Source organism: Diabrotica virgifera, chromosome 2 (genome assembly GCF_917563875.1).
Source record: "Diabrotica virgifera virgifera chromosome 2, PGI_DIABVI_V3a".
In the NCBI taxonomy this organism is placed as follows: Eukaryota; Metazoa; Arthropoda; class Insecta; order Coleoptera; family Chrysomelidae; genus Diabrotica; species Diabrotica virgifera.
Window position 1 is genome coordinate 230,968,960 of NC_065444.1, and position 13,648 is coordinate 230,982,607.

A 13,648-nucleotide genomic window follows, 5' to 3' on the forward strand; every position below is an offset into this window, starting at 1 on the left:
CAAATCTCGAATGTTAGAATACGTTGGACACACTATGCGAAATGAATCCAGATATGCCGTCCTACAAGCCATTCTGCAAGGAAAAATATTTGGAAAGCGAAGTCCAGGAAGAAGAACATCCTGGTTAGAACCTCAGAACCTGGTTCAACACAACATCTGTGCAGCTTTTCCGCGTTGCTGAAGATAAAGTGAAGATTGGCATGATGATCGCCAACATTCGTCACATCAAGAAGAAGAAGGATTTGAATAAAAACACATACCAACTTATAAAAAGAAGGAAAACTGCGTGTATTACGTTGTGCTAGAGTTTTTAGAGCCGGACAAGATCCCGCATAAAAGACATCAAATAAGGCACAAATACAACAATATCTTAATCAGGAAGAATTGCAGAAGATTTCGATGGTCATGGTGTATCCTAAAGACAAAAATATGGAAAGCCTATACCGGTTGTACAAAGCTAAATACCCTGAACTGGCTAGTACGAAAGAGTGCTCAGCAAACTCTGTGTTTGCCGAAGTGAGTCTTCAAAACTAACGTTGGGCTATTGCTGAAATGGATGTTTTTGGATTTATATGTTGAACAGCCTCAATATTTTCAGGTGTACGTTTAGAAGTTTGTCAGTTTCCAGTTTTACGAATACATATTATCTCCAAAATGTAAAAAATATGCACATTACTCAGCCAAATACTAATTAGAATATTTCTGTAATATTCGATAATTTTTTGCTTTTTTATTTTAGATATCCTCTTTATTTATATTATCAAAAACATTTCTTAAAAATATACCGTAGGTATATAACAAAGCTTTACATTGACAATCACACATCATAAGTGCCATTCATCGAAAATTAGTGACTAAACTACCAACAATCCACAGAAAAAGGAAAATCACGGCCTAAATAAATTTTGTTATAACTCTATATTATGGAACAGAATTTCCAAAAAGTAACCGCCACATCCATCAATAACATAAAAAAGGTTTAACATAAAATATAGCTCACCTGTATACAAGCCTCTTCACAAGATCTACCCGTTTCTTGGTACAGCATTACCAAATTTAACATGTAGGCATGAATATGTTCCATTTTATACAGGAGAGCAGGAGCGATGTGCGACGTCGGACCATGGCCAGGTCCATCGCCAGTAATAAGTAATTGTGCCGGTCGTAAATTAGGAGATAATTTAACTCTAAAAATAAAGAAAATTATAAAATAAAACAAGCTTCAACTGTTTTTTAATGGTAGAAAATGTCAAAAAAGTCTAGGGTGTTAGTGTAACCTCATGATACTATGACACGAAGATAAATCAACGCGCATGATGGTCTTGCATCCCTATCGCTCACTGTGACGTAAACCAGAGACAACTTTCCTGGCGCCAAGTTGAATTATTTACTTGTGTTTATGTTCATTCGTGTTAATACAATAGTAATCTCTCACGTGTTGCTTCAAAACGTATTACATGAGATTTTTGTTTATTCGCTTAGGTAGTAAAAACTTTTATATTATATAGTTATATAAATTTTGTGATGAAAACGTTCAGTTTACTGTGTTAATATCACCTAATTTGTTTATCGAACGCAAGTTGCTTTCGGCTATCTGTACCTACTTTACAAAGAAGACTAATTTTTGTTTACCATGTATTTTGCAGTGGTGGATTGTTTAAACAATAACAATAAAAAAGTAAAACTTTTTCGAAGTGTCGTTTTTTCGTGTTTAATAGAGACAAACACATACGTAAAGTGTGTGAAAAAATAGAACTCTGAATTCGAAGTAACACTTTATTTTTGATAGCTCCATAAATAACTCATTTTGGATGTATTTTTTACTACGAATATTGTAATGAAATGTGTTCTTTATATATTTAACTTTTATTACAGAGAAAACACAAATGAACTACAACCTGAAATGTCAAATGTGTTAGATCAGATTGCAAAACAAGCAGTAGAAGAAACTTGCGACACAAAATTTAAGGATATCGCTACTCAAACTGTAATGAAAGGCAAGCCGCACACCCAAGAAACATGAAACGAAAAACATGAAACATGAAACGAAAAACATGTTTCATGAAAAGAAAACACTGCTAAACAAATCTCAAAGTCCGCCTACCAATGAAACGAGTGTGATTCATGCTCATGACACATTTTTATTTTCGGAGAGTTTCATAAATGGCCGGACGTATATTTGTTTAGCAGTGGTTTATTTCCATGAAACGTAATTTACGTTTCATGTTTCTTTGATGTGCGGCCTGCCTAAAAGAAAACCCCTATTTTTAAAATCTACAAATTTACATAATACATATTTGTTATGATCTACTTAAAAATTATTTAATTTCAGTGAAAACGACATAGTCAAAAAAGCCATGGAACAAATAAAGAATTTGCAAACCGAAAACAAAAAATTGAAGGAACTTCTGAGTAGAGAGAATGAGGAAAAAAGTACAGTTGAAAGAATTTTTACTAAAGGGCAGTTAAAAAAATGAAAAACTAAAAAACAAATTAAGTGGTCAATTGAAAATATTGCGTCAGCAATTTCTTTGCACGCTGCAGGGGAAAGGTCCTATCGTTTATTAAGAAAAAGAGGCTACTCCCTTTTAGCTGTAGGAACGTTAAGACGATGGGATTCCGGATGTTGTATAAAGTCATGGATGAATTCCACATCCCTGATAAACTGATAAAATTTTAAGGCTATAATGCGTTAAGTTGTTTGCAAAGTCGAAATACAGGGCCAACAATCACAGGCGTTTGAAACGCATGTTGGGCTGCGACAGGGAGATGCGCTGGATAATCCTAGCAAATAAATGATATTTTGGACTGAGTAAACATATGAGAAGCAGAAACTTAAGCCAAAAAACAAAAATAACCATATACAAACCTTAAACAACCAGTGTTGATATATATCGGAGACATGGACCATCTCCAAGGAAGATGAAAACCTTCTGCTTATATTTGAACAATGGATCCTGAGAGGAATATTCGGTGGCATCTGTAAAAATCGTGTTTGGAGGAGGAGGTACAACTACAAGGTATACCACATATATAAACATATATTTGGTGGTAAAGACGTAGAATCTCTTATAAGAATAGGAAGACTAAGATGGGCAGGACATCTAACAAGATCACAGCAGAACAACCCTACTACAAGAATCCTTATGTCACAACCTGTGGGAAGTAGAAATAGGGGTAGGCCAAAACTCTGATGGAAGGATGGTGTGGATGAGGATGGGAGAAAAATAGGCGCAGCAAACTGGCAACGGTTGGCAATGGATAGGACTGACTGGCGCAATAGACTTGGGAAGGTCGAGGCTCTTTCATAGGGCTGTAGCACCATTGATGATGATGAGTTACGTGCAATTTCAATTCTGTTGTTAGATCTTATGAAAAACCATTATGCTCATTTATTATACTTCCCAGGATTTATATTTATATACACATCCAATATTTGGCCATCAATACTAAGTTAACATCAAATATTTGGTTTTTTGCTAAAGGCTAGAATACTAGAAACTTAGTTTTACCCAAGTTCAAATTTAAGCCATAAAGTAAACTTGCCGTATAAACGTATCATAAATAATGGGGAGCTAAACAGGACCAAGGTGATGGTTGTCAGTAAGACGCCAATACAACCGGAAGTAGTAACAGCTTATGGTTAACAATTGAGCCCATCAGAATCAAAACCTGCTAAATCCAAAATTTTTAGTTTTCCGTTTTTTTACACATTTTCAAAGTTCAAGTATATATTAATCTACAGGCATAATGTTTCGACTCAAAGCCTTCTAAAACCGCTTTAAAATACCAGTGGAATGTTGACGATAGAATCAAATCCTGTTATGTCCATTACTTTTATGAACAATAAAGCAACAGCGTAACCAAGATGCTCCTAGGGGGGTTCTGGGGGTATAGAATACCGCCAATTTAAGCTCAAGTGCATTCCAAGGGAAGAGGGGGGGTTGTAACCCCCAAAACACCCTGGTTATGACACTGCGAATAAAATACTTCTTTTTATTGTGGATTTTGTATGTTTTCCTATTAAATGGTGCAATACCCTCTTTTAGTGCATTAATTGCGCCTAAAAGCAGTTGAAAATGAGAAATTTGCACAACATTATGTGGGCTTAGAATTAAAATCTGCTAAATCCAAACTAAAAGTAAAAATTTCTGAAGATGTAAGGGGCATGTAGAAAAATGAGTCTATACCAAATTAGTGTCCTATTTTATGACATTTATTGATGCCATTTTGATTGAGAAATGCCGGATACTTTTTGTAAAATTTACATTTTTAATGTTTTTTTAGTCTCCTAAAAAATTTCAGAACATGGATCTAGCAGGTTTTGATTCTATAGACCTCAATTAGAGAGAACTAACAGTATCACCTACCTTGGTTGTAATCTAAATAAGAACTGGGACATGAGCAAAGACATTAGAAAACGTATAGAGAAGGCCAGAGCTGCATTCTTTAAGATAAAGGAACTTTTATGTGGAAACATTACTTTGAATCTGAAAATTAGATTAGTGAGATGTTATGTGTTCTCTACTGTTTTGTACGGTGTCGAAGGTTGAACTTTAACAGATACACTTCAAGAAATTGGAAGCCTTTGAAATCTGGGTGTATCGGAGAATCCTACGAATAAGTTGGGTTGATAGAGTTCGTAACGAAGTTGTTTTGCACCGGATGGGAAAAGTCACGGAAGTCGTCAGAACAGCTAAAAATCGAAAACTTATATATTTTGGCCATGTTATGCGACACCCAGAGAGATATAATATTACTCCATTTAATAAAAGGCAAGTACGCCAGTCAATGGGAGCAAGAATATGATATTACCTCCGAATTCTATCCTACTACATGGATTTTAATGAAATTTTAGGCCTAGCCTCTACTTATCTCCTAATTCAAAGTCTACCCTATGCCGATGTGTGCTTTTACCTTGGGGGTGGTTCCCACCCCTTCTTAGTAGTGGAAAATTTTTTGGTTAAAATGACCACGGAATTCGCTAGAGAACCTAATTCTAAGCAAAAACTGTTCTATAATTTTTTTTGAAAACTCAATACTTTTTGAGATATTCGTGGTTTAAAATCGGCCATTTTCATTGAAACATAATACCTTTTCGAACGGTTTTATGCGAATATCTTAAAAACTATGCATCTAACTAAAAAACTATATTAAACATTTTTGTAGGTTATAAAAAAACAAAGACACTTGCCTTCATAAATCTTCTAGTTATAATACAAAAAGAGATATGGTAGGTCAAAATAGTTTGTTTTTTGGTACATTATCAAATTGGTGTATTCAACTTGGAATAACAGAGAAACGGTCGATTTTAGATATATAATGCTACTAATACCTTTTGTAGTGCTTGAAAAGACCTTTAAAATGAGCTATATTAAAGGTCCATTTCATTAAAACTAAGCGAGATATGCTGCAAACAAAATTGATAACTAATGTATTTTAAGAAAAAATGAGAAATTATTTTAACCCCCATCCACCAAAATGTAAATACATCATTTTCCTTCCACAATACCTTTTATTATAGTGTTATTTCTATGTTCAAAAAGTTGGATGGGTTTAAAATGAATGGTTTTTGAAAAAAAAAGATCAAATTTTAGAGCGCATTTTTAAATTTTCTTAAAAATCTTCTTTTTTTCCATGTAACTTGAAAATGATAAGAGATACAGTAATGAAAAATAAAAAGGTCATTTTTATCTCAAAAAGCCCTAAATTTTTGTGTAGTATCTCTTTTTCGTATCTCTTATATTTTTCGAGTTACATGGAGGAAAAGGAAGATTTTTAAGAAAATTTAAAAATGCGCTCTATAATTTGATCTTATTTTTTCAAAAACCATTTATTTTAATCCAGTCCAACTTTTTGAACATAGAAATAACACTATAATAAAAAGTATTGTAGAAGGAAAACGATGTATTTAAATTGTGATGGATGAGGGGTTAAATATACTCCTCATTCTCTTCATTTCTTCTTAAAATACATTAGTCATCAATTTTTTTGCAGAATATCTCGCTTAGTTTGAATGTAATCGACATTTAGTATTGCTCATTTTAAAGGTCTTTTCAAGCGCTACAAAATTATTAGTATCATTATACACCGATTTGAGCATGCAGCAAAAAAAAACAAACTCTTCTTACCTACCATATCCTCTTTGTATTTTAACTAGAAGATTGGACATTTTGGATATTAAAGCACCCTATGTAACGCACAGATGAATGTGGCTGAATTTTTATGTTTGTGCGTCACAGTGTTGCCAGGCTGTTTTCTATATATTTCTTTCATAATTTCAATCAATGTTAAATGTAACTACAAGAATAATAGAATAATAACGTTTACTTCTCCGTCATTATATTAGGTAAAATGACAAATGAGGTGTCAAATGAAAGCTTATAATCCAAGGATAGTACTAAATGTGAGAAATTAGACCTAGATTGTCTGTTCCTCAAAAAATAAGCGTTATATTGGAGATTTCTAATGTTGACATTAAAAATTGCACTATTTTTTTTTTCTATAAAACATTTTGATCTAAAACTTACCAGAAAACTTCTTTGTACTCTTTACTTTAAAATAAACGTGATTGAGAAGCTAAATTGTAAACGTCGTCACACAACTTTTGCGATTAAACTTTGCAATGCACAAATCCGCATCTTTTTCTTTGAAAACTTCATAACCTTTATCATGATAAGAATAAAAACTTGAGGCAGATACCTTTGTCTTCAGAAATGTTACAGCTATATAGTGTAAAAATTTCAGAAAAAAATATTAAAATCGAACGGAGTTGTAGCGAGGTAAACGCAAAAAAACGTGATTTCTTTTTTTTTATTTTTAGGTTAAAACTGCGATTTTGACAATGTTCCCCCACATAAAATTCAAAATAAACTTCATTTTCGTTTTCAGCACCCTCGAAAATATAAAGTACGAATAAAATTAGCCATTCATCCCTCTGTGGTCAGTATCTCGAAAACTAAGCGCTTTTTTGAGGGTGTCACGCTCGTGTATATCACAAAAATTGTAACGTGATAATATGAAAAAATAGAGGATACGGCAACGATGTCACAAGTGATGGTCGGATCGAACGCCACAATCTACACAGACATATTAGGGTGCTTTAATATCCAAGATGTCCAGAAGATTTATGAAGGAACGAATCTCTTTATATATAACCTACAGAAATATTTTATATAGTTTTTTTGCTAGATGCATAGTTTTTAAGGTATTCGCAAAAAAACCGTTTGAAAATGTGTTGTCTCAATGAAAATGGCCAATTTTCAACCACGAATAACTCAAAAAGCATTAAGTTTTCAAAGAATAAATATAGAACAGTTTTTGCTTAAAATTAGGTTCTCTAGCCTCTTCCGTGGCTATTTTAACCAAAACATTTTTCACCCCCGAGAAGGGGTGGGAACCACCCCAAGATAAAAGCGCACATCGGCATAGGGTAGACTTTGTTTCATGAGCTATCCTCTACTTACTGTGAAAATATCAAGTAAATCGATGTAGGATGGAATTCGGAGCCAAATACCCTCATTGACTGCCCTAAAGGCAGACGGAAGAAGAGCGCCAAGTCGAAGAAAAACGTAATGGCTTAAAAACCTGAGAGAATGGTTTAACACATCCTCTGCATCTCTTTTCCGAGCTGCCGTCAACAAAAGTACTATAGCCAATTTGATAGCCTACGCTCGATAATCGAGCACGGTACATGAAGAAGAAGAAGAAACAAGTCCTATTGAGAATCTGTAAAAATTTTGTCCGCTCCAAATTAGATTACGGAAGTATACATACATTCATGTCTACTTAAAATATTTATCTAAAACCTCTAAATACAACACAAATGACCTTTCTACGTATATTACTGCTCAATTAATTTTACTTATTAAATACATTTGTTACAAGACAACAAAGTCGTTTAAAAAAGAACTACGTACTTTGCCAATGAAGTACTCAAGCCATGGGGAAACGTTTGTTGAAGCAAATCCAAACATTTTTTTATCGGCTCTTGTAAAAGAGGTTCTAATATTGGGAATAGTTTTCTACCTAATCCTTGAGTAATTCTATGTTGTGCAGGAACCAATAAGGATTTTGCTCGAATAAAATCAACTTTTTCTACCTAAAATCCACAATCAATATAAAAATTAGAGTTAGTTTTATCTATGGAACGTCCCAATTGTCTCGGAAACGGCTTGCACGATTTTTATATGTAGGTTTTAGTGAGTAAGGGTCTTGTGATATCGATGGCTTAAAAGCCAATCGGTGTAAGTCAATAAGTGTTTAAAATGAGATACTAAGATGTTTCTGATAGTAGTTGCAGACATAATATAAGTAGTTATTAAAAACAAATAAACTGTCATTATTTATCATAATGTAGGTAATAATATATTCATAAACACAAACAAGTAATTATAATATTAAATTATATATAAAAATATGTGTTACATCTCATAAGTCATTTTTAGGGAGAATGTGATAGGTCTGGATCCCGCGTATGAAAAAAAGTTGATTAATAGCAAAAGTTGAAAATTTGTTAATAGCTTAAGGGTGTCTAGTCGGATAAACTTTGATATATTGGAACACTGGAACAGGGGCAGTTTTAATTGAGGAACAGGTTAAAAATTTGGAATGGTCAGACCACGAAAACGGCACATTTATTTTGTCCGACAGAATAGACTAAATAGGGCAGTCAATGAGAGCAAGAACAGGTTATTGCCTCCGAATTGTATCCTACTGCGTGGATTTTAATGAAATTTTAGGAATAGCCTGAAAATATCTCTTTATTCTACCCTATGCCGATGTGTGCTTTTGTCTTGGGGGCGGTTCCCACCCCTTCTCGGGGGTGGAAAGTTTTTTGGTTAAACAACTACGGAAGTTGCTAGAGAACCTAATTCTAAGCAAAAACTGTTCTATAATTTTTTTCGAAAACTCAATACTTTTTGAGTTATTCGTGGTTGAAAATTTGCCATTTTCATTGAAATATAACACCTTTTCAAACGGTTTTTTGCGAATACCTTAAAAAGAATGCATCTAACTAAAAAAATTATATAAAACATTTTTGTAGCTCATAAAAAAACAAAGAGATTCGTTCCTTCTTCAATCTTCTAGTTATAACACAAAAAGAGATATGGTAGGTAAAAAGAGTTTGTTTTTTTGGTGCATGCTCAAATCAGTGTATTCAACTTGAAATAACAGAGAAACGGTCGATTTTAGGTGTATAATGCTACCAATACCTTTTATTGTGCGTGAAAAGTTCTTTCAAATAAGCAATATTAAATGTCGATTACATTCAAACTAAGCGAGATATGCTGCAAAAAATTGATGACTAACGAATTTTAAGAAAAAAATTGAGAAGTATATTTAACCCCTCATCCACAAGAATTTAAATGCATCGTTTTCCTTCTACAATACATTTTACTAGAGCGTTATTTTTATGTTGAAAAAGTTGAGCGGGTTTAAAATGAATGGTTTTTGAAAAAAATAAGATCAAATTATAGAGCGCATATTTATATTTTCTTAAAAATCTGCCTTTTTCTCCATGTAACTTGAAAATGATAAGAGATACTGTTATAAAAAATAAAATCAAAATGTTTATCTAGAAGAAACCTACATTTTTGTATGGCATCTTTTTTTTTGGCATCTCTTATCATTTTCGAGTTACATGGAGAAATAGGAAGATTTTTAAGAAAATTTAAAAATGCGCTCAATAATTTGATCTTATTTTTTTCAAAAACCATGCATTTTAATCCCGCCCAATTTTTTGAACAGAAAAAGAACACTATAGTAAAATGTATTGTAGAAGGAAAACGATGCATTTAAATTCTTGTGGATGAGGTGTTAAATATACTTCTAATTTTTTTCTTAAAATACGGTAATCATCAAATTTTTTACAGTTTATCTCGCATAGTTTGAATGTAATCGACATTTAATATTGCTTATTTTAAAGGTCTTTTCAAGCACAACAAAAGTTATTGGTAGCATTATACACCTAAAATCGACCGTTTCTCTGTTATTTCAAGTTAAATAAACTGATTTGAGCATGCACCAAGAAAACAAGTTTTTTCACTTACCATATCTCTTTTTGTGTTATAACTAGAAGATTCATAGATGAAATAATCTCTTTGATATTTTATAAGCTACAAAAATGTCTTATTTGGTTTTTTTAGTTAGATGCATAGTTTTTAAGGTATTCGCAAAAAAACCGTTTGAAAAGGTGTTAAATTTCAATGAAAATGACCAATTTTCAACCAGGAATAACTCAAAAAGTATCGAGTTTTCGAAAAAAAAAATTATAGAACAGTTATTGCTTAGTATTAGGTTCTCTAGCAACTTCCGTAGTTATTTAAGCAAAACATTTTCCACCCCCGAGGAGGGGTGGGAACCGCCCCCAAGACAAAAGCACACATCGGCATAGGGTAGACTTTGTTTCTTGGGATATTCCCTACTTACTGTGAAAATATCACGTAAATCGATATAGTAGGATGGAATTCGGAGCCACATACCCTCATTGACTGCCCTAAGACTCTCCGAACAGAGATTAAACTCTCATGCAAAAATCAGACTGCTATTTATCACCTGTCATAATTCCTGTCATTTGACATATTCTACATGTTCCACTCATTAAAACGCCCATTTGGTGATAAATAGCAGTCTGACCTTTGCATGAGAGTTTAATCTCTGTTCGGAGAGTTAAGTCTGTTCTGTCGGACAAAATACATGTGCCGTATTCATGGTCTGACCGTTCCAAATTTTTAACCTGTTCCACAATTAAAACTTCCCTGTTCCAGTGTTCCCATATATCAAAGTTTGTCCGACTAGACACCCTTAAGCTATTAACAAATTTTCAGCTTGCTATTAATCAACTTTTTTTTCATACACCGGGATCCAGACCTATAACTTACACCGTTTGACTTCTGAGGCATCCATATTATGGTCGTATTTACATTGTTGTCAGATCTTCCGTATTTCTGGAAATCTAATGAACTTTCTATTTCAAATGAAATACCATGTATATTTATACATATATTTATTGCGTTTTTAAGTCCTTAAGAAATACTGATTATTTTTCATGTGAAGCTCCCTATACATAAATGTCATAATTTCGAAGTTATTGCTACATTTATTTAAACAAATTATGAATATCATTTTTTTCGGCAAGGGCAGATATTCAGCACTGTGATGGATGACCGAAGTTATGTTTAACGTTTGAGTTAAAGTTAAGATCACTATGACGGATAACTATCTCCATAACTATTCTACGTAAATATCGTATGACGTATCCGTCACTGTTATGATATGAGTTATTTCTTAACGTTAAAAGAGAAGTAACATTTGAGTAACAAAGTTTGAAGTAACAAATAGAACCTTATGTAGAAATAATGTAGAAAGTTGGAGTAAGTGCGAGAGATTGATCGGAACATGGCACAGGATGGGAAGATAACCATAAAAGCAGCGTTGCCAGAGTTGGTACAATTGTACTAATTTGATACAATTAACAACCAAACTGTTGATACTAAATATCCTAAAATAAAAACCTAAATAAAAAATGAATAACCATTTTCACTTTCGTTGCAACACGAAACTACAGCCTCATCAATATTCTAGTTCAATCAGAGAGTGCATATTAATCTCTCATCAGGAGGCACATATGCTGCTCTCTCTGATCCAACTAGGACAAACCCCGGCGTGCAGTCACGGATTGCAACGAATGGCAGGGATGCCCTAGCGGCAACTGCTAGAAAAAGACTAAGTTTTCAATCTAATAGCACATAAAACAACACCAAAAAATATTGCTCCACATCCTACCAGGTTGAAAACAATGGGAACCTTCTCTGGTAACACCTCCGAGGCTTCTACAATTTGCAAGCCATAACGGATGCTGAGACTAAGGAAGATGAGGGAATTTTACAATTTATAATTCACGTCCCATCTGCTCAGCGCGGTAAAGTTCCAACGAGAATGGTTCCCTTCGTACTCCAATCAGAGTAAACATGTAAATCAAAAATGAATAACCATTTTCAATTTCGTTGCAACACGAAACTACAGCCTCATCAATATTCTAGTTCAATCAGAGAGTGCAGCAAGCACCTCTACCGGTTTCGAAACATATTAGTCTCTCATCAGGAGACACATATGCTGCTCTCTCTGATCCAACTAGGACAAACCCCGGCGTGCAGTCACTGATTGCAACGAACAAAATGGCAGAGATGCCTTAGCGGCAACTGCTAGAAAAAGACTTTTCAATTTAGTAGCACATAACCATTCTCGTTGGAACTTTACCGCGCTGAGCAGATGGGACGTGAATTATAAGTTGTAAAATTCCCTCATATAGAATAGCATTTTTGGATGTCGTTTTGTGTGCTATTAGATTGAAAACTTAGTTTTTTTTTTAACATTTTTAGTTGTAGAACGAAACTCAACGGACTTAAGTAAAAATTATTTCTTAAGATCAAATTTTCACTTAAATCACGTTGGTGGAACTGGGCGTTACTCACTAAGAGCCGATAGTTTAGTCGGCTTTTTAATCAGTACAGAGAGGTATGCATCGGTGAATCGGTGTAATGTGCGCATCTGCATACCTCTCTGTACTGATTAAGCAGCCGACTAAACTATCGGCCGATTAAAAAGTCTGCAGTCTGCGCGGGCTCTAAAACCTAAAAAATCGTTTAAGTCGTTTCCGAGATACTGAGGAGTTCCATAGATAAAATTCACTCTGTATGTTACATATCAGCTCAATGATGTAGAGAAACTCCTTTCTCGCGCCATATTATGCTAAAAAGGTACAAGAAGGGCTTACCTTGACATTTTCTGGCTGTAACATGAGCCTGTGTTCTGAATTATAAACTTGCGGATACGTTCGTCTGAAACTCTGTATCACAGCCTCCGAACAAAGAGCTCTCAAATCTGAACCACAATAACCAACAGTATTTTCGGATAAATAGTCTAAAAGTTGTCTACTTGGAGGATTTTTCCAAGAAGATGTATGAACATTTAGTATTTCTTCTCTTTCCTAAAATTGAATATATTGTATTTAATTGTTTTTAATTAGAACATAATATACCCTGTTTTTGAACTAGGAGGAGTAATTTAAATTTACCGCGTCGTAATTCTTGTTTGTAATTGGTCCAACCTCAGGCAAGTTTACTCCACTGTTATGTAATTTTAACAGTATCGGCATTTCATAGGTTAATTAAGTTATATCGGCGATTTTTTGTGTTTTATGCGTTATTCCTTTAATTTTTAGATTTGTGGTCTGTTTTTTATAAAACACAGTTGTTTTTAGAACTCTTTAGCGACGTATTAGTATACTAGAATATTTATGGATTACCGTCGAATAGTCCAGGAACTGAAGCTTTTCAACTCGCAATTTTTACAGAATGGATCGATTTGCTTGAAAATTTGAGAATAAGTAGTGGATAGTCCAAGGATCAAAATCTATATAATGCCGTAAGGCGCTTTTATCATATGGGTGGTTGCCACCCCATATCGGTGGTGGAAATTTTTTATTATATTTTGACCCCAAAAGTTGATAAAAACATTCATTCTAAGCAAAAAATGTTCTATACATTTTTTTGATAAGATTAATAGTTTTCGATTTATTCGCTATCGAAAGTGTTAGTTTTATATCTAAGAAATCAATGTTTTTCGGTATAGGTACTCATTTATA

General features: G+C 33.7%; 1 protein-coding gene across 5 annotated transcripts in view; it reads right to left on the reverse strand.

Moving 5' to 3' along the window:
• The window catches only part of LOC126880481 (ATPase family AAA domain-containing protein 2-like), a 168,646-nt gene that overhangs the window by 61,739 nt on the left and 93,259 nt on the right, over positions 1–13,648 (reverse strand). For all 5 annotated transcript variants that reach the window (XM_050644343.1, XM_050644341.1, XM_050644345.1 and 2 more), the window contains 3 exons: positions 12,779–12,991; positions 7,920–8,101; positions 1,001–1,187 (listed from right to left, as the gene is read on the reverse strand). In XM_050644343.1, coding sequence (XP_050500300.1) covers positions 1,001–1,187; positions 7,920–8,101; positions 12,779–12,991 — 582 coding nt within the window. The remainder of the gene's footprint in view (positions 1–1,000; positions 1,188–7,919; positions 8,102–12,778; positions 12,992–13,648) is intronic.